We start from the raw sequence: 27084 nt of genomic DNA, 5'->3' as shown, positions 1-27084 counted from the left end.
CTTAAATCCAGCTTTTGAAAGAAAGCAGGCAAGTGATTAAGGTACACTATTATCTCTAGGACACCATCTGTCTTTTACCTCTGCATTTATCACCGTTTTATATCAGCTAGCGTAGCAGGTAGTCAATTATGGTAAGATACTGTACAAGACTGAGAGTGCGACGAGTCTACAAGTGGGTTGGCAGACCAATAAGTATCGATAGGAAATTGAAGACCTATGAATATGGGTGAGTACCTTTTTCTACGAGTGCATTTTTCTGAAAGCTATTCCTGTGGCCTTGATCATTTCAGTTAACTTGTGAAATCCCTGCTTTTCATATATATCCAAATTAGACTTGACTGATTGATTTCAACGTGGCTATTCATTCTCTTTTTATCATGTACTAGCTCCTTGAGAATCAGTGTAGAGGGTCTCCCAAGGACCACTGAGATATCCAAAGGCCAACACATTCTCATAGAGGGAGAGGATGAAGACAGCCCATATGTGGCGAAGGTCATCAAGCTCTTCGGTGATGGTGAGTCACAGCCAGTGGGAAGGAATGCAAATCAATAGATGTTTTGTGACCTCTAAAAAGCATGAATTCCTGAACCCAATTGCACTCATCACAAACTGTGTGAGCAGGTTAATTGTCATTTCCCTAATGTTTCTCTAAAATATATAATTAATTAGAGTAATGCATGCCATAATTTATGCTAACAAGGTGGATGGGATCCCCTTCCACTCATCCCTTGTCTCTGACTGTGTGTTTCAGAAAGCGGAGGGCAGAAGAAGGCTCTGGTTCAGTGGTTTGTGCGTGTGTCGGAAGTGCCACCGAACAAGATCACATTGCTGGGCAGGGAGCCGCACCCGCAGGAAGTCTTCTACTATCAGGGCCGCGCCTGTGATGACGAGGTGGATGCCGAGTCCATCATCAGCACTGTGCAGGTAAAGGAGGGAGGGACGGTCACTTGGAATAAGACTTGAATAGACTATAAATGAAGTTTGGCTGAATTTTTCAGTTGTTTGTTGTTTGTGTTGTTTTATTTATTTTTTTTTTACATTCAACTCAGTTATTTTGACATAGACTCCAGTTATCTTTCTTTCAACCCTCTATTTCTTTTGGAGGCAGAAGTGTATTGGGTTTCTTCTTATTCTTGATCACTCCATTCTAAGTGCCTCTCCTTTTGCCCAAAGGTCAAGCATGTCCCGGGACCGGCTCCCTTCCCCGAGTCTGACAGCAAGGACACTCTGTACGTGAAGGTGTCCTGGGACGCCAAGGCCTTCAAGGTTGTAGACCGGGCCCTGATGGAGGGCACCGCTCAACCCGCTTCCCCTCCTCCTCCTCCTCGTCCCAAACCGTCTTTCCCTCCCTCGCCCCCCTGCTCCCCCCCCGCGGCGGCTCCGGCGTCCCGAGGCCCCTCTCGACGCGCTCTGCCCACCCCAGATCCCTCGGTCATGCGCAGAGCCTCTACTGCGGCCCACAGCAGGGCCACCGTGAGCGCGGGCAAGATGGGCACCTCCGAGGCGGAGTCCATACACTCGGCCTCCAAGCTGTCCGCCTCCAAATGCCTGAGCGCCAAGCGGAGGGCCGGCATCACCAGGACACCGGGCGTACGCAAGAAGCTGGAACTCAGCAGTGAGTGTCTCAAAAACAGGATGCCATTCAGAACGTTTTTTTTTCCAGTGTCGGTTGTTTGAGTGTTGATAATGACACAGGTAAATATTTAATAAGTAATTGCCATGCGCAAATACAAGCCCTGCCTATGTTTCTATCCTGCTGTTGGGTGAATTTTAAGCAATAAATACATTTCCTGAAAGTAGAATATAGCTGTGTCAGAAAACACATCCACGAGTCATGATTGATTTGACAAATGTGTTCTGTTTACTGCATAATGCCTTTACTGACAAAAAACTTTCCACTTCAAGCAAGCGTAAACATATTTTTGTTATATTTAGCACTTTTTGTCAAAATTTTTCATTTACATTGCATGTTATTCTCCTCCTTCCGTCAGGTCCGGTGAAGAAGACGATGACCCGGGAGGATATTCTCAGCCAGCTGCTGGATGAAGAGCTGGAGTCTGAGGTGGCCCAGAGACTGTCGTCCTCCCCACCTCAGGCGCTGCCCCTGTCCCGCGGCCTAGCCCCCATGAAGACGGCCCACAGGACTGCCTCTGCTCAAGATGCGTTCCTGCTGAAGCCCTCTAGCATCAGCTTGAACAGACTGTCCCTCACCGAGGATAGTCTGTACTCATCTGCCAAACACCACTCCACCAGGTAAGGGTGGACACATACACATGCGCACACAGTGTCCAAATAGTGCTAAGTATATAGACAGTATATAGTGCTTAACAATGAGTACTAGATAGATACTTTATTGCCACTTGCTTGGCTCTGTAGGCAAACTGGTGGGGGTCTAATTGTGGGCTGACAATGTGCAGCATGAATTTGTTTTAATTTTTTGACTTTATTGGATAGTTGAAAGTGGAGAGAGACAGGAAAGCCTGGGAGAGAGAGGGGGGTGACATGTGCCAAAGGTCCTGGGCCGGATGCAGCTGTACTACATGCACAATTATATAGCAATACATAAACATGCCAATTTCAACATAACATTCAGACCCACCTCATTGGCGGCGAAAGGCTGATGTATTTAGGGCATCGCATTATTATTATTTTTCTATGATTGATTAATTTTACTAGTACTACTTATGCTGTCACAAAGAATATTGTCACCAACCAAATTAAGGGCAGGACTCATGCGTAGTGCGATTTCTTGCAATATGCATTCTGACTATCTGTAGCTACACTGGCTACACTGTGTGTCGTCCTTCTGGTGTAAAGTTGGACACATTGGCCCCTCTTCCAGGGAGCTGCTGGATATGAGTCCTCTGGAGGATGAGGTACTAGAGGCAGAGTTGCCGATCGGTTCGGCTAAGACCCCGAGGAGAAGAAAAGCCACCCCTCGAAGAGACTATGCCACCAGAGGGCAGAAGTGAGTGGGCCACTCCAGGCCCGGTGGCTGGAACTTTACATACAAATCAAGGAGTGGACAACACTTTCAGTGGGAGGCAACACAGGAGCAGTGAGATTTGAATGATCGGGCCATGTCATGCCCTCCTAACTTCTCGGCTCCTGTGATGTCCCGTGACAATGTCCACTCCTGTATTTTCCTCCTAGGCTGCCACTGGTTTGACAGTATTGGGACAAGTGGTGGGGTGTGATGCAAAAACGGGGAAAAAAGATCTTCCGCACAATTCACACCGGTGTGTTTTTTTTTTTCAGTCCAAATCCTGTCTTTCTGTTTTTCGGAGGAGTGGGTCTGAGGAACTCGCAGCAGTGTGAATGTTAGAGCATGTTGTGGTAGCTGGTGTCACAAATCTGTAAGTTAACTGCACATACAGTTGGGCATTATTGATGGCACTTTAAACAGGGCAGATAGTTTTTTTTTAGTTTTTTTTTAAGAAAAATATAAAATGCTGACTACAAGTGTTACTGCACCTTTACCTGATTTGTTTTCCTTATTTCTAATCCTAAAAATCTGTTTCATCATATCTGCCTTCAAATAGAGCCACCACTCCTTCCCGAAGGACAGACTCGTTGAAAGCCATCAGGGAACCTGCCCTGGCAGTGCTGTAAGTACCTGTGTAATGCACTGATGAGGTTATTCTTATACTGTATTTAAACACTGATGAGCAAGAACACCTGACACTTGAACTTGGGGTTTTCATTGGCAAGAAATCTTAAGACCATTCAGTTCAGAGCCACATTAGGTTGGAAGTTGATTATTTCCTTCTTATAAATACTAATTTTTTTTTTTTTTTTTAATACTTTGACTACTCCATGGATTATGATAAAATATTTTTCTATCTGCACCTTGACTCGGTTCAGCGGATGCACTTCCCTGCCCACACTGTTTCTGTCTGGTGTTCACAGGCCGGAGGTGGACAATGAGAACTCTCCCATGCTGCCAGCCGCCATGACACCCAGGAGCTCCAAGAGGAAGTCGGCCCAGCTGGTGGCGTCACGCATCAGGAAGCAGCTGTAAGTGCTGTCGGGGATTCATAACTCACTGACTGTAAATTCTGCAGGGGTCAGAAAACCTCTGACCGCTGCTTCTGTCTTACAGTTTAATTTTAGACTTAAAAAAGGGAATAATGTATCCAGCTTTTAGACTAGGCACCAACAATACACACCCCAAATGGTGAAAATGGGAACGTAAACAGAATTCAGTTTCCTATCTTCATAGCGCTGAGCCTCGCTGTATTTTGTGTTAGGAATCTGTTGGGCAACCAGCAGGACTCCGACGGAGAGGACGGGGATGACTTTATCCCGGCTAAGAAGGAGCTGCAGAGTAGCAGTGAGGATGACGAGGAGGAGGAAGAGGAAAAGATGGATAGCGACGAGGAAGTGGTCGTGAAGAGGAGCAGACGGGGCGCAGCGGCGTCTCGCACTCCTCGCTCCACACAGAAAAGCCGCTCCTCGACCAGGACCCCGCGCAAGACTCCCAGCAAGAAGGTAGAGTGGGTGCCAGATCCCTGCCCGGATCCAGTTCTGAAAGGCTTGTTTCTAAGAATCTTATAGGTTCTGGTGGTCATTTCATTCCTCTCTGAATCCTTCCTCATTTCTCATAAAGAGGCAACATGTTTTGGGGTTCTTCTTGCATTAAGTATTGTCAGTCGTACATATGTTTTACGACTGTCTGACTGTCTGTCATTCCAGAGACTTAATTTGAATTAGAGACCTTAAAGTGATGTTGAACTTTGCTAGTACCTTTGGTTGTGTAGCTTCCTGGCCATGATATAACCCCAGAATTGGTGATTGTCTGTTATTCCGGGGCTCCAGTAGAGGCAATTGGAGAATTGCGTTTTTTTCTCTCTGCATTCATTGCTATTGTATGGTGAAACATCTCAAAATCACACTTCTAGCGCATAAGCGAACACGAACAAAGCAGATTCTGACAATATTGTCTGATAATAATCGCTTCTTTATGTTATTAAACTTTTCAGTTTAATAGGCATACGTTTCCTCCGACCGGATTTCGGTGTTACACGGTGTTCAAAATGAAAGGTTTAATAACATAAAGAAAGCAATTCACTTAACCACACGTGAGTGACAGTACTAGTTTCTTTTATATATATTGTCGGAATCTGCTTTGTTCGCATTCATTTATGCGCTAAAAGTGTGATTTTGAGACCTTTTTTTTTTTTTCTGAGACCTACAGCAAGACCCCATGTCGATCTGTGGACGCTTTGTGTTTATGGGAACAGATATGAAATGACATCAGAGCAAGAGGCTGCCATATTTTCTTGTCACCTTGTCCAGTCTGACTGTTGCCTGTATTGACAGGCCGCGCCCAGCACACCGCGGACCCCTCGTCATGCCACGCCCAGTATCCCCAGCCGGTCCCTGCCAGCCAGACAGCCTGCGAACGTTCTAGAGGAGGCCAGGACAAGGTGAGGCGGAGAGTTTGGATCAGAACGAATGGTCACCAGTCCTAGATCCTGCTCTTAAGGGGCTCGATGAATGTGGGCCGGTTCACATAATGTCGACTTAAATTGATTTAGCTGTACGTATAAGTTTACGGACTAAAACTGGGAACTGATTGCAGGAGAAAAAGTACTGCTATGACTCATCATTTTCTCTTTCATGAAAACACAAACACTTATTGCGTTTTCGGTATTCAATATTCTTATCGCCCGTGTTGCAGATTAGTGTCCTTATTCAATGGTGATTGCACAACAACAGTATATGGCAATGAAAATAAGATAATCGGATAGCAATTTGAACAGCACAACAATCAATTATTCAGCCAGTCATTAAACACAGCATTTATTGGATGGGTAGGTGGGGGGGAATCTATGGGTGGAATAGAAACAACATAATTGGATATAGAGTCCATGAAACATTTTATATGTATTCTCTGTGTGTGTGTGTGTGTGTGTGTGTGTGTGTGTGTGTGTGTGTGTGTGTTTTCCACAAGGTTGCATGTGTCCTCGGTGCCAGAATCTCTGCCCTGCCGAGAGCAGGAGTTTCAGGACATCTACAACTTTGTGGAGAGCAAGATCATGGATGGCACCGGAGGGTAAGAGGAGCGTCTGACAGTTTTCATCCCATGAGGACTCACTGGGTCAACAACATCGACCGTGTTTTAAGATTTCAAGAGGAATAAGAATCGAGGCGGCTTAGAATTAAAGAATTTAGTCTGTCTGAGCACTTATCCCAACATTTGAGAGTCTAGTTTTAGATAGATAGGTAGATATATTGAACAGCAGCAGCTCCGGAGTAAGAATTCAGAATTTCTGACATCACTGGCTCTTCCTCTTATTTATCGGTGCTTCACTGACTTGTTTCAGGTGTATGTACATCTCTGGTGTCCCGGGCACAGGCAAGACGGCTACGGTGCACGAGGTGATGCGCTGTCTGCAGCATGCGTCGGACATGGACGAGATCCCTCCCTTTCACTTCATTGAGATCAACGGCATGAAGATGACAGACCCTCACCAGGCCTACGTGCAGATTCTGCAGGTGAGGACAGAATAAAGGCGCACACCCCAGCACAGGTATTTACTGCACTAGTTTTGCAGGCGTACACTACCAGTCAAAGGTTTGGACACACCTGATTGAATGTACTATGTTTTTCATTATCTTAAAGCCATTTTGATCTAAAGGCTTCTGCTTAAATGCTTGAAATTTGTTTCTGAGACAAATATAAATAGTGAAGTTGAAGCCTATGTATGAAGTTCTTTCCAAAACCTTTGCCTTTCCATCAAGACAAAGGGCGGCTACTTTAAAGAATCTAAAATATAAGATAATTTTCATTTTTTGGTCACTGCATAATTGCATTTGTGTTATTTCATAGTTTTGATGTCTTTACTATTATTCTAAAATGTGAAAAATAGTAAAAAATAAAGAAAAATGTGCGTGTCCTAACTTTAGATTGATACAGTATAGCTCCAAAATTTGACAGTGGTGGTCTCTGTAGAAACAGTTTTCTTTCTTGCCATAACATTTAACAAAAAAAACAAATGTTACAGTAAGAGAAAGGATTGCGCATTTTTTTCTTTTAACATCCAGTATAGTCCTATGAGTGCATGGCTTTGTGAGTATAGCCTCACAGTAAGTGCTATAGGACAGCCAAAGTCTTACTTACTGCTTCTTTAATTAAATATGTGGGTAAATTTCGACTCTGTTGGATGACACCATCATGCCTGACCTCGTCTCCTCTCTGCAGAAACTGACCGGTCAGAAGGCCACAGCCGACCACGCAGCAGCTCTGCTGGAGAAGAGGCTCAGCAACCCGGCGCCCAGGAAGGACACCACCGTGCTGCTGGTGGACGAAGTAAGAACACGGCTTGTGCCGCGGAGGGCCGACAGTCTGCAGGCTTTCCTTCCAACCAAACACTACAGCGGCTGATTTCATGAACTGGCTGCTCCCTCGCTCGCTCTGGTGGAAGTTGTGCTAATCGGTGAACTCTGCAAGCGTTTGGTTGGAATGGAAACCTGCTTGGCCTTCTGTGGCGTATGATGATGTATCCACTGGGCTTTTACTTTGCATGAGAACAAAAAAAAAGAACACTCTTGTCTATTGCCGTTTTACTTTTAGACATTTGTTTTGCTCTATTCATTGTATTTTCTTATATCATTCCACCGCCATCTTGGTAGGAAAATAAAAGGTGATCGTAATCAAATGGCAGCCACAGCTGGTAGGAAATGCATGTGACATCATGGGAATACTATGAATATACTGCAGCACTGGGTTCGATCTGCTTTCACCTTTATTCAGCTCAAAATGTAATTGAAATTGCAGTTCACTCATTAGCAAGAGAGGAGTTCTCAACAACTTTATTGGTAAATCGGTTCACTTGAGAATTGATTTCACTGCTGCTGTGTTAGAGCATCGTAACTCTGATCCGAGGTAGTCGAGTGGTTAAGTTCGTCACCTCTGCAGCTGCATGTGTGTCCCTGCTTGAGCTTTCTTTTCTGCGTCTCCCCCACTCTTTCTCCTTCTCTACTTTCCAAATGTCTAAAATGGAAACAAGAGAAAGAGTTACACATTACCATCTTCACACACCATGAAACTGATGCCTCTACATAAAGCTCGCACATCCAGGCTCAACAGCACTAGAGGGTGCTAGCTCACTAGTGTGTAAGTGTAAGTAGGTAAGCACATGAAATCAACAGGGCCCTAAAGCTTACCACCACAGTCAGTTCAAACATGTGCAGTTCAACAGTGGCTTCATGAAAATCTTGCCGTCTCTTAACCAACACCCTACATGTGGGAAAAAAAGTACTGGGTGAGTGAACTGCCCTCTCCTAAAAAAGTAAATAAACAATGGATGCGCTGATTGTATTGATTTGATTTGAAACTTGTGTTGTTTGATGTGTTCCTGAAGTGAATTTCATGATCTTATAGGCCATGAAGCACATCCAAGGCTTGCTGTATAAATTTGAAAAATACTGGGGAAAATCAACAGTTTTGGACATTTTTTTTTCCTCAGCCGCTGCAAAGTTGTCTTTTCGTCTTAACAGCAGTGGTATGTTTCACATATTTCAATGACTGCAGCTGGACCTGTTGTGGACCAGGAAACAGAATGTGATGTATAACCTATTTGACTGGCCGACACGGCGCCACGCCCGCTTGGTGGTGCTGACGATTGCCAATACCATGGACCTGCCAGAGAGGATCATGATCAACAGAGTGGCTAGCAGACTGGTGAGAGCGCTAAGCCTGTCCTGACACAGTGCCAGGGCACATGCTGGATTTTCTCTGCCATGTTTTGTCGGTGAAAGGTCGTATTAACACAGCTTTCATAAACCGTGTAGTGACGCAATTTCAGTTTACACTCCTGCTCTCACACCACTGCTTGCAGTTGTGCATGCTTTACTATTATTCTAAAATAACAAAAATAAAGAAAAATGTGGTGTGTCCAAACTTTTGAGTGGTAGTGTATTTATATTTTACATTAATCTAGCAGTGTGTTATTATTGCGACTGCTTGAGCGGTTTGATGAGACTATATACTGATCAGGGACCATGCCTCCCTACATGGCCTTTAATTATGGAAACAAAAATGTTATGCAATTCTAATTGTTTGGTGTCTGTTGTGTGTCCAGGGCTTGACAAGGATGTCGTTCCAGCCGTACAGCTTTAAGCAGCTGCAGCAGATTATCATGTCCAGACTGAACAAGGTCAAGGCCTTCGAGGAGGATGCTCTTCAGTTGGTCTCCAGAAAGGTAGCAAGGAGCGGCAGCCGTCGCCTCACCTGACTGAGCTTAGTTATTAAGCACAGCGTGAGTCCAGTCACTTGCAGTTAACAGTGGGTTCAGAATGATTTCAGTGTTCCTCTCCCCTCGCAGGTGGCCGCTTTGTCGGGCGACGCTCGCCGCTGTTTGGACATCTGTCGGCGAGCAACCGAGATCTGCGAGCACTCTGCCTCCAGCCGTCCCGCCACAGGATTGGTGGGAATGAGTCACGTGATGGAGGCGCTGAACGAGATGTTTTCCTCTGCCTACATCACTGCCATCAAGTGAGATTCTGTCATGGTCGTTGAGTCATTTAGCTGTCAATTAGCAGTCGATGATTAACTGGGTGTTTTTTTTTCTTTTTTCTTTTTTTTTCATTGAGATGTTTTAGAAATGCGGCTAAAGTGTCCAATTGTAACTGGCATGAGATAATGATGACTAATGCTGTGTGTTTTCAGGTGTGCATCGGTTCAGGAACAGCTGTTCCTGAGGGCGGTCATTGCCGAGTTTCGACGGCTGGGATTGGAGGAGGCCACCTTCCAACAGGTAAAAGCATGTACACACCGGCGGAGAAAACACAGTTAAAATGGAAAACTCTTCTGAACTTGCCACCTTGATCTTCTCATCTTACTTCTTTCTGCTCCTCTCTTTCCTCAGGTGTTTGTGCAGCACCAGGCGCTGTGTCGGGTGGAGGGCCTGCAGCCCATCAGCGTGTCGGAGGGCCTGGCGGTGTGCCAGCGTCTGGGAGCCTGCCGTCTGCTTCTGCTGGAGCCCAGCCGCCTGGGAGTGCAGCAGCGCGTCCGCCTCAACGTCAGCCAGGACGATGTCCTCTTTGCCCTCAAGGCCGACTGAAGTAGGCCAGCTGCTCCGAGAACATTTTTGCATTAACACTGGGTCAGGGGTTATCTTACAACTTTTCCTTTTACCACATGAGAAATGTAATGGACTGATGGAGGGGGGTGGGGCTGGACTGGCTCACAGCCGTCTATAGTTCATCAAGGGGGCAGAAATGTTATGGCCATGTCGGCTCAAATTACCTGGTCAAACTGAGAGATTCCTTCCGTAAAAATGTCACTGTGAGATGTCTGTCCTTCTAAAAGACGGGAGGATCATAGCTGGATGTTTTGAAGGCACTGTAATACATTTTAGCACAGGTTTTTTCCTCTTTCTTTTTTTTGTTAGCCTAGGCCTCAAATGATATTTGCAGACTGAGGGCGGTGGCTGGGGTTGGATTGTAGTTGGCAATTTCCTCCCTTTCACTCCTATTGAAGATTCCCATTTCTGGTTTTCTTCAGTTATCTTTGGTATTGTCCTCGCCTGTCCTAACATGCCTGTTGGAAGCTTATGTTTCAATGAGTTTCAATGAGAATTTTTGAGGATTTATTTAGAGTCTTGTGTTTGCAGTACTTCAACAAAGATGCTAAGGAAATGTTTAGAAAAGCTTGACCCTCCAGCTACTTATAAGGAAAACTGGTCTCAGATCAATTCTCTGCTTATAAGATATTTTAATGTATATGGGCCCACAGCTGGGTGTTCCAAAGGCAGCACCTTAGCACTTACGCTCAACTTGAATTATGATCTATCCTGAAATGGTCGTGATATGAACTGAAACGATCTGAGGACAAAGAATTGTTTTTTATTCATGTAGTACCTAAGAAAAGTCCTGCCGATCCAAGTTCTCATCAAAGTTCTCATCAAAATCTATCTACCATATATGAAACAGGGTTGAGTTTTCAAACCTTAAATGACTCCTTTTGTTATGTATTTCTACTTTAGAGTTTCACAAGAATTACATTATTTCAGTTGTTTTGTGACACTGGACATTTCAGCAACATCAGAGGGACATTTTTGGAGCACTTGACAGCAAAACTCATTTTCAGGAAAAGTTACACCATTTGAACATTTTATCAAATGTTTGTGTTTAACTTAATAGAAGTTTCACGCTTATTTTTTTTCACAAACCCGGTTGTTAAAGTCTCGTTTTAAATCTGTTTTTGTGATGGGAGAGTTTTATGATGTCCCCATTTCATTTGTTTTATTTGAAATGTGATATTTCTACCGTTTCTGGTATCATTTTTAATGTTGCTGTAGTGTATCTTATTTTTATGTTTCAGTATTGAATATGCAATAAAATTTGATTTTAAATATAACCGCAAGCAGTGATGATAGTGTTTCAAGCTCAACACGTCAATTGGACTGAAGATGACTTCTTGAAGAAAGAAAGAAACAATTATCTCATAGTTGGAACTTAAAAAGTTGAAAGAAGATTCTGCTGTACGTAATGCTTAGGTATACAATGAAATACAATGGAGGTCTATGAGAGACCTGGTTATTATCGCTGCCATTTGGCATTACTTTCCCCAATTGGGACGAAACTTGGTAAGAACGTTCCAAATAGGATTACTAAGGAGCCCAGCAAGATTTGTAGCAATCGTCCAATCACAAGCCAAGTTATAAGCAAAAATATTATAGGCCACGCCCACCGGAAGTAATTTGGACCAAATTTTGGATTATGATTTGTACCTGTCCACTGAGTATGTGTAGCAAATTTCATGACATTTGGTACATGCAGTTGTGAGAAATAAATCTTTCAACATTTTGGCACCCCCTAATGGACAATTTTAAAGTGGTTTTGCACACGTAGTTTCTGAACTCTATTCAACATAAGTGTGAAATTTGGTGAAGATTGGACACACAGTCAGTAAGTTACGGCCATTTTTCTACTTAGCGACATTCCGGGTCAAGAATTCGTTGGCTAATTGTAGCCATATCGTTAAACCAATCAGGAAAAAAATGGATCCTTTGTGTAGCTCGGTATGATAGTGCTGTGTACACATTTTGGAGGCAAAAAGTCAAACAAGAGGAAGCGAAAAAACACTTTATAATAAATTTCAAAATGGCGGAAAATCCAATATGGCGGAAATTGACCCCACTATGTGCACCTGACTTGGCTTGACCCAAGGAATCTATGGAAAGAAGATTTTTTTTTTCTAAGTCAAACAGTTTAGAAGTTATAGGTCAAAAGGTCAAGTGTCGTGTCATAGAGCCACCAGCTGGCCGATTCATGTAAATTTTGTAGCGGCTGACAATACAAATGTATCTGCCAAGTTTGGTTACTGTGGATCTTACGGTTTCCGAGAAGCAGAGAAAAGTAATAATAAAAATAATAAAATTTCATGACTTGATAAATATGACTTCCCCTTCTCCCTCTTTATCTAGCAGTGCCACAGTGAAGGTGGAAGTGATCAAATGACTTAATTCTCTGAAACACTGAACAATGTTTGGTGAAGCAGACAACAACAGGCAGAAGTGACAGAATACAGCCCAAAATAAAATGACAGAGAGAAATAATTCAAAACAGCTATGACTTCATTTGTTGGTCTTTCGGATGCGTTTGGAGTGGGATCCAAACCCCCTGGCAAGAAAGGAGTGCTTTTCAGTTGCTGGGATAGAGCAGCAAGCAGTGGCTGTAGAAACATTAAAACATTAAACAGGGTGTGGTAAGTTTTGAGTCAACTTAGGTTTATGCTATAGATCTATTTCATCAACCAACATCAGAGAATGCAATTCTAATTATGCCCCAATTCAGAAGCCAGTTAGATGAATTCAAATTTAGTCATTTGTGCAAATGTGTATTTATGTTTTGATGTACTGTATATTTTTACACACATTACAACTTTGCTTTGGAAAATTGCTTATATACATACATACATACATACATACATACATAAATAAACAAATATACAGATGAATTGATTAACAAAATTAGTCATATATAATATGTAATGTATAATAGTCGAGGGGTGGGGAGTACATGGATGGGTGTAATCCTCTCTGTCCTTACATGATGAGTGTGGTGATTGAAGCAAAGGAACCAGACTGACTTTAATGGTTCTATTAAACCAGTGTATGTTGGCTGAAATACAGCTGTTCTGTAATTCAATTATGTTGGTATGGATGAACCCTGCCAACAAAAAAAACATACTTATTGCCCCTTTAAAGGAATTAAAGGTCTTCTTTGCTCGTTTTCTCCTTGAGCTAATCCAAATGATAGAAAATACAACAAACACAGGTGCTGTCTGTCAATAAAACAGTCAGTGGCGTGTCCAGGCCATTTTGACTGGGGTGGTTAAGGTGGGGCACAGACTCAGGCAAGGGTGGCACTGAGCGCGGCATTTAGGAAGGATGTAGGCAGGTCCCATTGCTGTGTGGGTGTTGAAAGGAAGTGTTCTAATCACTTTTTGGATTCAACTGTTGGGGCTGCGTTTGCCTTGTGTGGATATAGCCGACCTATTGGACAGCAGCGCTAGGAAGAGGATTAGGGCCACATGAAAATTTTGAATTCTGAGATTAATCTCAGAATTCTGAGATTAAAGTCTCATCTCTACTCATTAGAAATAATTAAACTTAATATGACCAGACTTCATGGTGTAGATTGATGGTTTTTGCCTATTGTGATGTTTTTATGTAGTCTGTGTTTATGTGGAACATTGTTTTATGTGAAACTTTCAGCTTTTGCCGTCATATTGACCAGGACTCGCTGGAGGAAGAGATATCGTATCTCAATGGGACCTTCCTGGCTAAATAAAGGAGGAATAAAATTACAGCTCAAGATGTTTAACTGTGTTTAAGTGTGTTCAGTGCTATGGGAGATAAAATGCCTGTGTCAATGAATCACTGAGGAGAGATGCCCATAGAATTCAGCACTTACTGATACAAAGAGATGCCGTTTGATTTGGCTCTTTAAGTCCTGATACTCTGGAGCGCCCAGGCTGCCAATTCTCTCTCTCTCTCTCTTTTGTATGTATAGCCATGTGAACAGACTACACTGACATAACATTTTTTAAAGATTTCATTAATGCCTGTTAAGGCTCAGCGAGGTCTGACTGCAAGCTACAACTCAGACTTTTTGGCCTCTTATGAGCAGGAGGCAGCGATCCTCAGCTCATCCTCGCCTTTAGAGTTTAGGCTGAAGACCAAAGATGACCTGGTCCGGTTGGTGTATACCTTATACAAAGATTTTGTAGGTCAATAAGAATGATAATAATAATAATAATAATAATAATAATAATAATAATAATAATAATAATAATAGTTTCAGTATTGCCACATTGTAACTTTTTCTTGTCAGGAACCTCACACGTCACAATGGTGATGCCATAGTGGGCTACATTCCATACACTGGAACAGAACTGTAGTGTGACACAACATCGGTCATTTCAGACATTGGATCAGTCACTTGGTATCTGAATTGTCAGCTATCTAAACCATCTGTGTGCGCGTATTCTTTCACTCACTGCAATCAAAAGACCTTGAGAGATTTTCCTTGTACCAGGTTTGTGAATTCTTGAGATTCTTTCAGCATTTTAAACAGCGTTTCTAAGTTAGTTACCTAAATATCTTTACATATCTTTTACAAATTGCGTGGTTAGGGTTAGCAATGTGAGGATATTAGGTGTTGATTTAAATCTGTAGTTTTCAGTGATGGTATCTAACTCTCATGAATTGAATTTTTCCTGCTTTTCTCCAGGAGTTTGACCTGGAGTCTGTCAGTCATGGACACCAAGGTCATTCTCCAACAAGTCCAACTCATGAGACCGTCCTCTTTGTCTGAGAAGGAGCAGGATTTCTACCAAACAGAGGTGAGTCTAGTCATAGACTCATTGTAAATGTAAACATGCATAGTTCATATTGAAGTAACTCATGAGCATTAGATGGCATCCTGTTAACTGATTCAAAGCGAACACTAAATCTGTCTTGCAGAAGAAGCTCATGAGGCAGTTTCTGCTCATGAAGCAGCAGGATGAAGTTCCTCCACATATATCTGTGGGAAATATGAAGACCTGGCTGCTGGCAGGAAGATGCTTCCTGGAAGAGTGAGTCAAACTGTTCATGTCTTTGATTGTTGAATTGCCAGAAAACTGACATTACATTAAAACACAACATTGTGAAAAGACAGATAACAAAATCCTTGATATTTTTAAAGGTTCCAGGAAATAGCAGAGAAGATGGAGGCGAGAAAGCTCTTTATGGCTGAACTGGTAAATACAACATACATCTTCAACCGAACCCATATTTACATTCAGTGTACGTTCCTGTTAAATTAATCTGCTATCAGCTATATTATATTCATGTTGAGACTGACAAATCATTGATGTGCACAGGTCTGGACTGTAGCGAGGCACCGCTGTCTCAGACAGATGGAGCAGGAGCTGTGGGAAGAGCTAGAGAGAGAAAGTCGCCTTTCACTGCTGTTCAGCAGAAAGGTAAGGACAAAATCCTCCATAGTCTGTATTGTACCAGTTCCACTGTAGGAGTCATTCAGATTCACTCTTCTTCTTCTTCTCTTTCTCTCCCTGTTACATGAAGGTCACACTGGAGGGCCTTCAGATGTTCGTTGCTGTCATCCGCCCAAGAGCAGAGGAGGATGTGCAAACCTTCCTCCTGTCCTGGAATGACAGGTTGACCAACACTGCTGCTTATTGCCTAACCCGCACCAGTGAGCCATCCTCTGCTGGTGATGCAAAATCAGTAACACTCTTGGAGATGCTTCAGCAAAGTACTGCCACCCTGGTGCCAAAGGTGGTGAAGATTGCTCTGAAGTTCTTTCTGGAGGAACCAGAGCCAGCTGAGGACAAACCATCCCAGGCTCAGCGTCCCATCGTGGCTGCTGCTGGGGGAAGCAGGGCTGAAGCTGCCACTGCTGAGATTGGCACACTGCTGGCAGACACAGCGGATCCTTGTCTTTCTCAGTTTGGACATTTTCCAACAGCACTTCTGAGTCGCATCTCCACATCAGTGGCCCAAGCCATGATCACTGAGGTCTACAACAGGTTTGAGGACCGGCTGATATCATTCAAGCTGCTGGACTTTGATGACAGCGTCTTCACTGCCAGGGAGGCCGTCATGTGTGCCGTACAGGAGATGGACTACAGAGTCCAGACCACCGCAGCCTGCCCGCCTCACCATCACCTCACCAACTCCGAGGGGCCAGAAGAGGCGGAGCCTCAGCAGTTGAAGGCTTCTCCACAAGACTCTCGGGATGAAGAGCTGATTTCTGAGCTGGTAATCCTCGCTGTTTTCACATTATGTCACAAGAAATGTGTTGTTTTAAAGCAACCATAAGCCATTGTACTGAGAAAACAGTTTTGACATACTTTTATTTATTTAAAATCCTTTGTGTTCAGTCAGTGAAGGTGTCCTTGGTCAGTATGGAGACTGGTGAGGATGTGAGCTTTGGTGATGGGCTGAAAGAGTTGCAGAAAGGAGTGAAGGATTCTGGGAAGGAGGCATCCCAGGTTCAGGTCTCTGACTGCAGTGTACTTGAAAGTGTTTCTGAGAAGGAGCAGGATTTCTACCAAACAGAGGTGAGTCTAGTCATTGACTCATTGTAAATGTAAACATGCATAGTTCATATTGAAGTAACTCATGAGCATTAGATGGCATCCTGTTAACTGATTCAAAGCGAACACTAAATCTGTCTTGCAGAAGAAGCTCATGAGGCAGTTTCTGCTCATGAAGCAGCAGGATGAAGTTCCTCCACATATATCTGTGGGAAATATGAAGACCTGGCTGCTGGCAGGAAGATGCTTCCTGGAAGAGTGAGTCAAACTGTTCATGTCTGTGATTGTTGAACTGACAGAAAACTGGCATATTACATTAAAACTTGATACAAATGCACAACATTGTGAAAAGATAGAAAAAAAGAATCCTTGATACTTTTAAAGGTTCCAGGAAATAGCAGAGAAGACGGAGGCGAGAAAGCTCTTTATGGCTGAACTGGTAAATACAACATACATCTTCAACCGAACCCATATTTACATTCAGTGTACGTTCCTGTTACATTAATCTTCTATCAGCTACATTATGTTCATGTTGAGACTGACAAATCATTGATGTGCACAGGTCTGGACTGTAGCGAGGCACCGCTGTCTCAGACAGATGGAGCAGGAGCTGTGGGAAGAGCTAGAGAGAGAAAGTCGCCTTTCACTGCTGTTCAGCAGAAAGGTAAGGACAAAATCCTCCATAGTCTATGTTGGAACAGTTCCGCTGTAGGAGTCATTCAGATTCACTCTTCTTCTTCTTCTCTTTCTCTCCCTGTTACATGAAGGTCACACTGGAGGGCCTTCAGATGTTCGTTGCTGTCATCCGCCCAAGAGCAGAGGAGGATGTGCAAACCTTCCTCCTGTCCTGGAATGACAGGTTGACCAACACTGCTGCTTATTGCCTAACCCGCACCAGTGAGCCATCCTCTGCTGGTGATGCAAAATCAGTAACACTCTTGGAGATGCTTCAGCAAAGTACTGCCACCCTGGTGCCAAAGGTGGTGAAGATTGCTCTGAAGTTCTTTCTGGAGGAACCAGAGCCAGCTGAGGACAAACCATCCCAGGCTCAGCGTCCCATCGTGGCTGCTGCTGGGGGAAGCAGGGCTGAAGCTGCCACTGCTGAGATTGGCACACTGCTGGCAGACACAGCGGATCCTTGTCTTTCTCAGTTTGGACATTTTCCAACAGCACTTCTGAGTCGCATCTCCACATCAGTGGCCCAAGCCATGATCACTGAGGTCTACAACAGGTTTGAGGACCGGCTGATATCATTCAAGCTGCTGGACTTTGATGACAGCGTCTTCACTGCCAGGGAGGCCGTCATGTGTGCCGTACAGGAGATGGACTACAGAGTCCAGACCACCGCAGCCTGCCCGCCTCACCATCACCTCACCAACTCCGAGGGGCCAGAAGAGGCGGAGCCTCAGCAGTTGAAGGCTTCTCCACAAGACTCTCGGGATGAAGAGCTGATTTCTGAGCTGGTAATCCTCGCTGTTTTCACATTATGTCACAAGAAATGTGTTGTTTTAAAGCAACCATAAGCCATTGTACTGAGAAAACAGTTTTGACATACTTTTATTTATTTAAAATCCTTTGTGTTCAGTCAGTGAAGGTGTCCTTGGTCAGTATGGAGACTGGTGAGGATGTGAGCTTTGGTGATGGGCTGAAAGAGTTGCAGAAAGGAGTGAAGGATTCTGGGAAGGAGGCATCCCAGGTTCAGGTCTCTGACTGCAGTGTACTTGAAAGTGTTTCTGAGAAGGAGCAGGATTTCTACCAAACAGAGGTGAGTCTAGTCATTGACTCATTGTAAATGTAAACATGCATAGTTCATATTGAAGTAACTCATGAGCATTAGATGGCATCCTGTTAACTGATTCAAAGCGAACACTAAATCTGTCTTGCAGAAGAAGCTCATGAGGCAGTTTCTGCTCATGAAGCAGCAGGATGAAGTTCCTCCACATATATCTGTGGGAAATATGAAGACCTGGCTGCTGGCAGGAAGATGCTTCCTGGAAGAGTGAGTCAAACTGTTCATGTCTGTGATTGTTGAACTGACAGAAAACTGGCATATTACATTAAAACTTGATACAAATGCACAACATTGTGAAAAGATAGAAAAAAAGAATCCTTGATACTTTTAAAGGTTCCAGGAAATAGCAGAGAAGACGGAGGCGAGAAAGCTCTTTATGGCTGAACTGGTAAATACAACATACATCTTCAACCGAACCCATATTTACATTCAGTGTACGTTCCTGTTACATTAATCTTCTATCAGCTACATTATGTTCATGTTGAGACTGACAAATCATTGATGTGCACAGGTCTGGACTGTAGCGAGGCACCGCTGTCTCAGACAGATGGCGCAGGAGCTGTGGGAAGAGCTAGAGAGAGAAAGTCGCCTTTCACTGCTGTTCAGCAGAAAGGTAAGGACAAAATCCTCCATAGTCTATGTTGGAACAGTTCCGCTGTAGGAGTCATTCAGATTCACTCTTCTTCTTCTTCTCTTTCTCTCCCTGTTACATGAAGGTCACACTGGAGGGCCTTCAGATGTTCGTTGCTGTCATCCGCCCAAGAGCAGAGGAGGATGTGCAAACCTTCCTCCTGTCCTGGAATGACAGGTTGACCAACACTGCTGCTTATTGCCTAACCCGCACCAGTGAGCCATCCTCTGCTGGTGATGCAAAATCAGTAACACTCTTGGAGATGCTTCAGCAAAGTACTGCCACCCTGGTGCCAAAGGTGGTGAAGATTGCTCTGAAGTTCTTTCTGGAGGAACCAGAGCCAGCTGAGGACAAACCATCCCAGGCTCAGCGTCCCATCGTGGCTGCTGCTGGGGGAAGCAGGGCTGAAGCTGCCACTGCTGAGATTGGCACACTGCTGGCAGACACAGCGGATCCTTGTCTTTCTCAGTTTGGACATTTTCCAACAGCACTTCTGAGTCGCATCTCCACATCAGTGGCCCAAGCCATGATCACTAAGGTCTACAACAGGTTTGAGGACCGGCTGACATCATTCAAGCTGCTGGACTTTGATGACAGCATCTTCACTGCCAGGGAGGCTGTCATGTGTGCTGTACAGGAGATGGACTACAGAGTCCAGACCGCCGCAGCCGGCCCGCCTTGCCGTCGCCTCGCCAGTTCTGAGGAGCCAGAAGAGGCGGAGCCTCAGCAGCTGAAGGCTCCTCCACAAGACTCTGATGAAGAGCTGATTTCTGAGCTGGTAATCCTTACTGTTTTCACATTATGTCACAAAAAATTTTTGGTTTTAAAGCATCTACAAACCATTGTACTGAGAAAACAGTTTGACACACTTTTATTTATTTAAAATCCTTTGTGTTCACAGTCAGTGAAGGTGTCCTTGGTCAGTATGGAGACTAGTGAGGATGTGAGCTTTGGTGATGGGCTGAAAGAGTTGCAGAAAGGAGTGAAGGATTCTGGGAAGGAGGCATCCCAGGTTCAGGTCTCTGACTGCAGTGTGACGGCCCCCATTGTCTCTGAGGTAGGAAAAAAAAAAAAACCTGATAAAAAAGATGTGTGGTTTATGATTGAAATGTCACATATAAACCATAACTGTTTTGTCAACTTTCTCTGACGTCTGCTAAAATTCACTATATTCATTATACTATCAAATATGTCTGCTCTAAACTTAGAGCATCAGTTTTACAATTAAGTGTGATAATTAAATACTCTGTCTTTTGTTTTTTCAGACTCCAGAGATTTGCAGTGCAGCGGCTGCAGGGAGTAGCGGTGAGTTGTTGATCATTTTGATAATAGGAGAACTTTTTTTTTTTAACTCCATTTTCTTTGAGACTCGTATAAAAACATCTCTCAATACTCATTGTTTTTTTTCTCCACAGATGCAAATAAAAACAAGAAGAAGAAGAAGAAGGGAGTGCGTGCCTTCTTCCGTCGTATCTGGAAGATGATAAAACCAGCCGGCCGCTCTCTCTAAAAGAACAATCTCCATAGCAATAAAGAAACATAGCATTTGAAAGTATGGTCATTTTGTTATTATTTTTATTGGATGTATTATTCATACATTAGGGTTCTCAGTATCTCCACTGTAAAGAGCAGTCTGTTTTCTGTGACCACTGATTTTATACTAATGAGCAACTGATCTGATTGGCCGCCTCATCCGAGGGTATAGATACAATGACTAAATGCTTACATCTGGAAGGGAAAGTGAAAAAAAAAAAAAGTACAAAATATCGGAATATATATCAGAAATTTCTGGCCATCACCTTTGCTCTCCATTTGAGCGATCCAAAGGTGGATGCTGAGGATGAGAAAAAGAGAGGAACAGCAGCCTTTGACCGCTTGTGCAAAATCAAACCACTGTACCACAGCATAGGGAAGCCTGCGTGAGCAATTTTCAGCCGTCACAGAACATTTCGGTAGATGAGAGAATGGTCGCATCAAAGGCAAGAATTGGACTCAAACAATATATGAAGAACAAACCTACAAAATGGGGATATAAACTGTTTGTCCTGGCAGACTCCCTGTGCGGTTACACGTGGAACTTTTTCATGTATGAAGGAAAGTCCCCTGCCAAGCAGGACAAGGGTTTTAGCTATGAGTCAGTCATGAGTCAAGGGGACTCTGTTTGTTTAGTGTGCATGTGTGTGTGTGTGTGTGTGTGTGGGTGTGTGTCTATCGATCTAAATGAGTTTCAACCAACATGTAAAACAGCATTCCAGCACCAGTTTATCACTGTGGAGGTAAATACTCAAAGTTCCTTCTGTTCCTTCTGTCTGTCAAATCACTGATGACAATGATAATGAGATAAGATGATGTGAGTTTTTTAATTCAACAATGCTTGTTCAGTCCCAAATTCTTTTTAGGACATAAATGTTTTTGAAATTTGGAGTTTCCAAATGGACATTTGGAAATCTGCCCCATCTTACCCTATAAAAAACATTGCCAAATACTCATTTTTTGTTGTTTTTCCATCTACTTTGAACCTGGATTTGGTCAGGCCTCCATTGAGTTTCTAGGCTGAAATAGCACAGCCACAGGTAACTGTCTACACTCAAAAAATATATATATTTTAGGTGAGAATGAAATTTCAATTTCCACTGTGTTTGAGCTTGTATTACTCAGTGTCAGTAATACTTAGAGTAATTCTGACACTTGGAGAAGAAACTCCCAATGCCTACCTATCAGGAATGACCAAGCTTTTGCCTGTAGTCACAGGGGTTCAAGAACAGTAACCATTTTATTTTGGGCATGTCATTTTCAGCCTTGTCTTCAGAAATAGGACGGCTTTGAATCAATGACACCGGTTTGAGAGTTTATGAATGATGTCCCCAGCTGATGGATGGCTATGCACTTCAAATCATACTATTAACCTTGTGGATAAGGGTCTGCCTCATACATATTTCATATCCTGTAGGTGTACACATAATAGCACTATACAATGTGAAGAAACTTCAGTAGGAAAACAGTATCCAATTTTACAAATGAGAGTTTGAAAATGAAAGGTTTTTCAAAGCATTATATTTATTGGTGTACTGAACTTTTTACACTTTAAGATGAAGCTTCAATGCAACATTTATGTGTCTAAAATATTCACCAAAGAATGTTTTGGCACACGTTTATCCTGTAAACAATATGCTAAATAGTGGAAGGACATATTGTATCAGTGTAAAAACATATAGGCACATAAAGCAAAGCTAGACCTGTACAGTGTATTAAAAGCAATTCTTTGCTAGGCTGCGTTTTGCTGGGACAATTACATCACAGTAACAAAACAAAAGGCAGAATTTAACTAAAAAAGATGAATAACCTCTATTAATTCCACTTAAAGAAATCACAAATTATTATCTATCATCAGGCTCGTGCATTCTGATCAATGAACTCAAGTGAACGCAGAGAGAGAGAGAGAGACTGAAGGAGAGGGAGGGAGAGAGAGAGGCTGTAAGGGTGTGTGTGTCTGTGTGTATGCATGCCCACGCTCATAGTCTCACACCTCCGCCACTACTGAATGAGTGTGAAGGTGATGAGCCTCAGCAGCAGAGGAAACACTCCCAGTCTGATGCGCCAGGTGCCACTAGCAGTCGTCGGTGTTTGGGTGGTTGTGGTTGTGGTTGTGGTTGTCGGCATTGACGTGGTTGCTGTGGATGGGGGGGAGGTTGCTGTGGATGGGGGGGAGGTTGCTGTGGATGGGGGGGAGGTTGCTGTGGATGGGGGGGAGGTTGCTGTGGATGAGTCCCTGTTGCAGAGGTTTCCCTCGCAGCAGGTGAGTCCAGCCAGTGACAGTGTGTTCAGGACAGCGGGGAACAAGGGCAGGGCCTGGAGCGAGGGCAGCAGTGCGGAGGAGTTACACAGGAAAGTAGAGGTGCAGCCCCGGGTCAGAGCGGTGACGGGCCCAGGCAACTGAAGGGTGACTGTCAGTGAGAAAAACACAGACAGCCATGAATGCTGTTGGCGGCATCATGTCACCATGCAACTATGTGTTAGAATAATAATATGACTTAAAGAATTGAAAAAATCCACCCGTGGATACTCTGTTTTATATCATCAATCTGTGATGCTCAGTGCATTCCAGGAGTTATGTTGCGATGAAGTGCTGTTTTTCTGCTGTTAAACTCTGCTGTAGCTGTGCTGGAAATATCTCAGTGTGACCTCATGTCATCTACATTTGGCCACAGGAATAAGAAAAATACACCAACAAACAACAAAATGGACCCAGGAATGCAATGTTCATCTCAAATAGCTGTTTTTAAAAGTGTTTTAGGGTGGATTTATCCTTTAAATGACTATCTAGACGATATAACGCATCTGTTGTTGTGGCAAAGAGTGTGTTTGTGAAAATAACTTATATATTAAATAATATAAAATTAAACTCTCCACATAAACAGCAATTGCAGACACCTTCCCTAACACTGGTCTCAAAAAATATGACTTGAACCCTAAAGTGCCATTGAAGTGGTCTTGCACATGACCTTTGAACTCACCGGTGCCATTGAAACATCGATCCTCGTCTCCTTCACAGTTGACAGTACTGCTACACACACTGTCTCCTAAGCCACTGCAGGAGGCACACTGTAGTCCATTGGGCTGACCTCTGGCAACTAAAGAGGAAATCACATGGGATACGTTACGATCATCCTCTCATTCTAGCTTCCAACTCCAACTCCACTCCATATGTTGTACAAAATATTCAATGTTTACCACACAAGAGTTCTCAAAGCTCTCTGTGTGTGGGGACTCTGTTTGTTTAGTGTGCATGTGTGTGTGTGTGTGTGTGTGTGTGTGTGCGTGTGTGTGTGGGTGTGTGTCTATCGATCTAAATGAGTTTCAACCAACATGTAAAACAGCATTCCAGCACCAGTATCACTGTGGAGGTAAATATTCAAAGTTCCTTCTGTTCCTTCTGTCTGTCAAATCACTGATGACAATGATAATGAGATAAGATGATGTGAGTTTTTTAATTCAACAATGCTTGTTCAGTCCCAAATTCTTTTTAGGACATAAATGTATATCCACATGTACTTTATATACACCTAGACTCTAGGAGCATTAGACTTAGAGATTAAAAAAAAAAAACAGTTTTTCAAAATTTTCTTTTGTCTGTTGTAAAATTGAAATACAGGTCTTGTATTCTATTGTATTGTAAGTTTTATAATTAATAAATAACATTGAAACTTCAAAATAAAACTTAAAATCCATGTTTAGCTTAAGTGTTCTTACATCAAAAAACTCTTTCTAGAGGGGAAAAAAATACTGAAGTGCCTTCAGTACAGATTCTAGAGATATGAGACTCAAAGTACAGGTCTTATGTAATCTAGTGTATTCCATTATATTTCTAAGTTTACAAAGCCCTTACCCTGGAAAGAAAATGCTTCTCTGTGATGGGATATACTTTTGTTTCGATGAGGAATTAGGCATTTACAGCAAAAATCCACTCTAAAACAGAATTAAATTAAAATCTTTCAGTCAGGATTTGTGCTCATGAACAAGTCTCTCCTAAAACCAAAAACAAGAAAACCAAAACATCCCTGATGTCTCTTCTAACCACAAATAGTGACACATTGTATGAACAACGATTTTCCAGGGATAGGGCTACATTTGTGGGTTACATATTATTGGCATAGCTCCTTCAGATATAGAAGTTGAAACATTTTATGAGTCCACAAGTCAGCCAGTGTCACAAGAGCATTCCCTGTGTTTTTTTCCCCATGTGAACGACGTGTCAAGTGAATCACAGCTCAGTCAGAATGATGATAGTATATATGAAATGTCCTACCAGACAGAGTTTGGTTGTTGCAGCTGTCACTGTTACAGCAGCGAGCAGCTGCACGGAGCACTGTGAATCCCAGGTTAATGGATATGTTCTCAGATGATAGGTTGCCACAGAAGGCAGTGGGTACGCAGGATTTCTTCACTCCATTGAAATTGCCCAGATTCAGTGATGCTGTTGTGTGAACAAACAAATCAACAAGCAAAGAAATTATACAGGAATAACATTCTCAACCTCACTTAGCATGTTGACACTACTGAACACAACGCACACGCACTACAAGTCAAATATTTGTTGTGAATTAAACAGGTGACTTACTTGACACTGTTGCTGTGAAACATAATGGTACTGAGGAAGGGCATGACACTAATGTTGTATTTGTGCAGTCTGGGTCTGAGAAATCATCACACATGGAGCACTGCGTCGTCTCAGCTGTAGAGAAGAAAAGAGCTGTGATAGATACTAGGATACAGTGTACTCCAGCAAGCCAACAAATATAAACACTGACACATCCCCTTTAAGTTGACAAAGCAAGTTAGGTGTACTTTTTATCTTTAGATTAAAACAAGTGTTGCCTCAGAATGGCAAGCCGATGAAGGCCAGCTTTCAAGCCCTGTTTGGGGGCAAAACGTTGGCCAATGTATAGAAATGTATGTAAATCGATCTCTAATGCACCTAATGTGCACATCACATCATGTCTGTCATGTGGAGATGCACAGACCAGTAGACCAGCAGCATTGTACTCAATCTGACAGAGCCTCCCATTGTGAAAATAAAGTTAAACTTAATACCTGTGTAGCAATGCTTCAATGCAACGCATTGAACTGAATTGAACACATGCGGCGTGGGCCTGTACAGGATCTGTGCTTATTTTCTTTATGGTTTAACATGACAACTCTTTAGATATGCATACAGACATATTTTCCTTAGATCTGCTTCACTAACATAACAAAATAAATTTTACCTGTACTGAAGATAACCCAGGTGAGAAAGAGGGCCAATATCACCTTCATCTTGGACAGAGAGAAAGAAAGAGATGGAGTTCAGACAGCCCCACAGGTGAACAGTGATTTTGTACAACACACTTCCTTTATACTCTCCTTGAGCCAGGGCATTATGTGCGTCAGTACACACATCAGGAACAGGAAGACAGGAACCACCATTGTCTTGTTTGTCACCAGGTAATCTACAAATCAAAAAGTATGCATTCCAAAAAGCATGTGACATTAACCTGTATGGGGGTATTTTCTATCTGATGATCAGGGTATTTTAGTACTCACATGTTAACATATCTCTTTACTGCTCTCCCAACCAGAAGTTGCCCATTTTAGAAATGGCTCCCTTGCCCTACTTTTATGTACAATAGTCTTGGAAGAAAAAACACCAATAGTATAATATCAAATCTATTATCATTATTATTAATCTATCATATCTAAATAAATGTTCAAATGATGTTTTTCCAGTGCCACATCCATGTCGTTTATGTCAGATGAAAGATATGCATATTCTCCTGTGTGGGATTATATCAATCAATCAATGTTAGCCTACCTTAAAGTAGGCTACAGAGTGGAGCCACAGTGCAACACTGCCCTCTACTGTCCATACACTTTAGTGTCTTTTCAATTGGCTTATACTGTACACCATACAAAATCAAAACCAAATCAATCAATCTAATTAACACAAATGGGATCACATTTTATGTGTATCACGTAAGCTTAGGTGGCCTATTCGCTATGGTGTCCCCCAGGGGTCCATTTTAGGTGCTATTCTTTTTTCTGTCACAATATCCATTTTCATTGCTATGCAGATGATATCCAGCTGTAACGGTCAAGCCAGTTTAGACAGCCTTCAAAAGGGTCTTGCAGACGGTTAAATGACAACAGCTGGCAAGAGAAGGGCCTGATCGAATGTTGGATGTCAGAAAACTTTCAACAGTGGAAGTAGAAGCGGTGAATGCGCACGGAGCGTTCCTGTGGCCTAGAGGCGCGTTCACGGAGCTCCAGAAAATACAGCTTGATACGGCTCTTGGTGGCTTCCAAAGAAAAATGGACCCAATGATTTAAAACTTGATAATTCAAAGAGTCGTTTTTGACTTTGAGTGATACCCAGAAAAATTTTCCCGGAGTTTTACAGCTGTGTCTTTCCCCATGTATGTCTATGGGAAAAAGTCTTTTTGGGCCCCATGGCATCACGTGACTTGCAATACCGAGTTTGGCCACTACGCCAAAATCGCCGCACAGCCCAGAGCTCTTCCTGGGGGCTTGGTATGCGCTGGGTGAGCAACTTTCATTGGAATGAAT

The 27084-nt window shown here is 43.0% G+C and overlaps 2 protein-coding genes across 3 annotated transcripts; one reads left to right on the top strand and one right to left on the bottom strand.

Moving 5' to 3' along the window:
- The first annotated feature begins 44 nt into the window (after positions 1 to 44).
- Positions 45 to 11299, top strand: orc1 (origin recognition complex, subunit 1). The gene is made up of 18 exons (XM_071915128.2): positions 45 to 226; positions 387 to 514; positions 752 to 924; positions 1174 to 1615; positions 1992 to 2253; positions 2861 to 2968; positions 3543 to 3608; positions 3910 to 4017; positions 4251 to 4491; positions 5323 to 5429; positions 5957 to 6058; positions 6330 to 6501; positions 7208 to 7315; positions 8540 to 8689; positions 9090 to 9209; positions 9333 to 9502; positions 9677 to 9764; positions 9876 to 11299. Exons 1-18 carry the CDS (start codon positions 129 to 131, stop codon positions 10068 to 10070), a joined length of 2838 nt encoding a protein of 945 aa, XP_071771229.2. The 5' UTR covers positions 45 to 128; the 3' UTR covers positions 10071 to 11299.
- A 10722-nt stretch (positions 11300 to 22021) lies between these two features.
- Positions 22022 to 25862, bottom strand: LOC139924153 (uncharacterized). 2 transcript variants are annotated; one of them, XM_078285808.1, is made up of 6 exons: positions 25749 to 25862; positions 25103 to 25216; positions 24791 to 24958; positions 23499 to 23615; positions 22736 to 22928; positions 22022 to 22693 (listed from the first exon to the last, which is right to left on the bottom strand). In XM_078285808.1, the coding sequence occupies exons 1-6, from the start codon at positions 25795 to 25797 to the stop codon at positions 22519 to 22521; spliced, it is 816 nt and encodes a 271-aa protein (XP_078141934.1). In that variant the 5' UTR covers positions 25798 to 25862; the 3' UTR covers positions 22022 to 22518. The 2 variants fall into 2 exon arrangements, with proteins under 2 accessions (XP_078141934.1, XP_071771217.1); XM_071915116.2 differs by having other exon boundaries at positions 22022 to 22928.
- Positions 25863 to 27084: the final 1222 nt, after the last annotated feature.

The sequence above is a fragment of the Centroberyx gerrardi genome, chromosome 9 (assembly GCF_048128805.1).
Source record: "Centroberyx gerrardi isolate f3 chromosome 9, fCenGer3.hap1.cur.20231027, whole genome shotgun sequence".
NCBI lineage: Eukaryota > Metazoa > Chordata > Actinopteri > Beryciformes > Berycidae > Centroberyx > Centroberyx gerrardi.
Note: the sequence above shows the minus strand (reverse complement) of the source record. Positions and strands in the feature narration are given on the sequence as shown.

What these genes read in the sequence shown, in the direction of transcription:
- orc1 (XM_071915128.2), top strand. Translation starts at nt 129, where the DNA reads ATGGTAAGATACTGTACAAGACTGAGAGTGCGACGAGTCTACAAGTGG. An exon ending in CCTACGTGCAGATTCTGCAG is followed by an intron (nt 6,502 to 7,207) that starts GTGAGGACAGAA and finishes TCCTCTCTGCAG; the next exon opens with AAACTGACCGGTCAGAAGGC. An exon ending in TTCAGTTGGTCTCCAGAAAG is followed by an intron (nt 9,210 to 9,332) that starts GTAGCAAGGAGC and finishes CTCCCCTCGCAG; the next exon opens with GTGGCCGCTTTGTCGGGCGA.
- LOC139924153 (XM_071915116.2), bottom strand. Translation starts at nt 25,797, where the DNA reads ATGAAGGTGATATTGGCCCTCTTTCTCACCTGGGTTATCTTCAGTACA. An exon ending in TTTCACAGCAACAGTGTCAA is followed by an intron (nt 24,959 to 25,102) that starts GTAAGTCACCTG and finishes TTCACACAACAG; the next exon opens with CATCACTGAATCTGGGCAAT. An exon ending in CAACAACCAAACTCTGTCTG is followed by an intron (nt 23,616 to 24,790) that starts GTAGGACATTTC and finishes TTTCCTCTTTAG; the next exon opens with TTGCCAGAGGTCAGCCCAAT.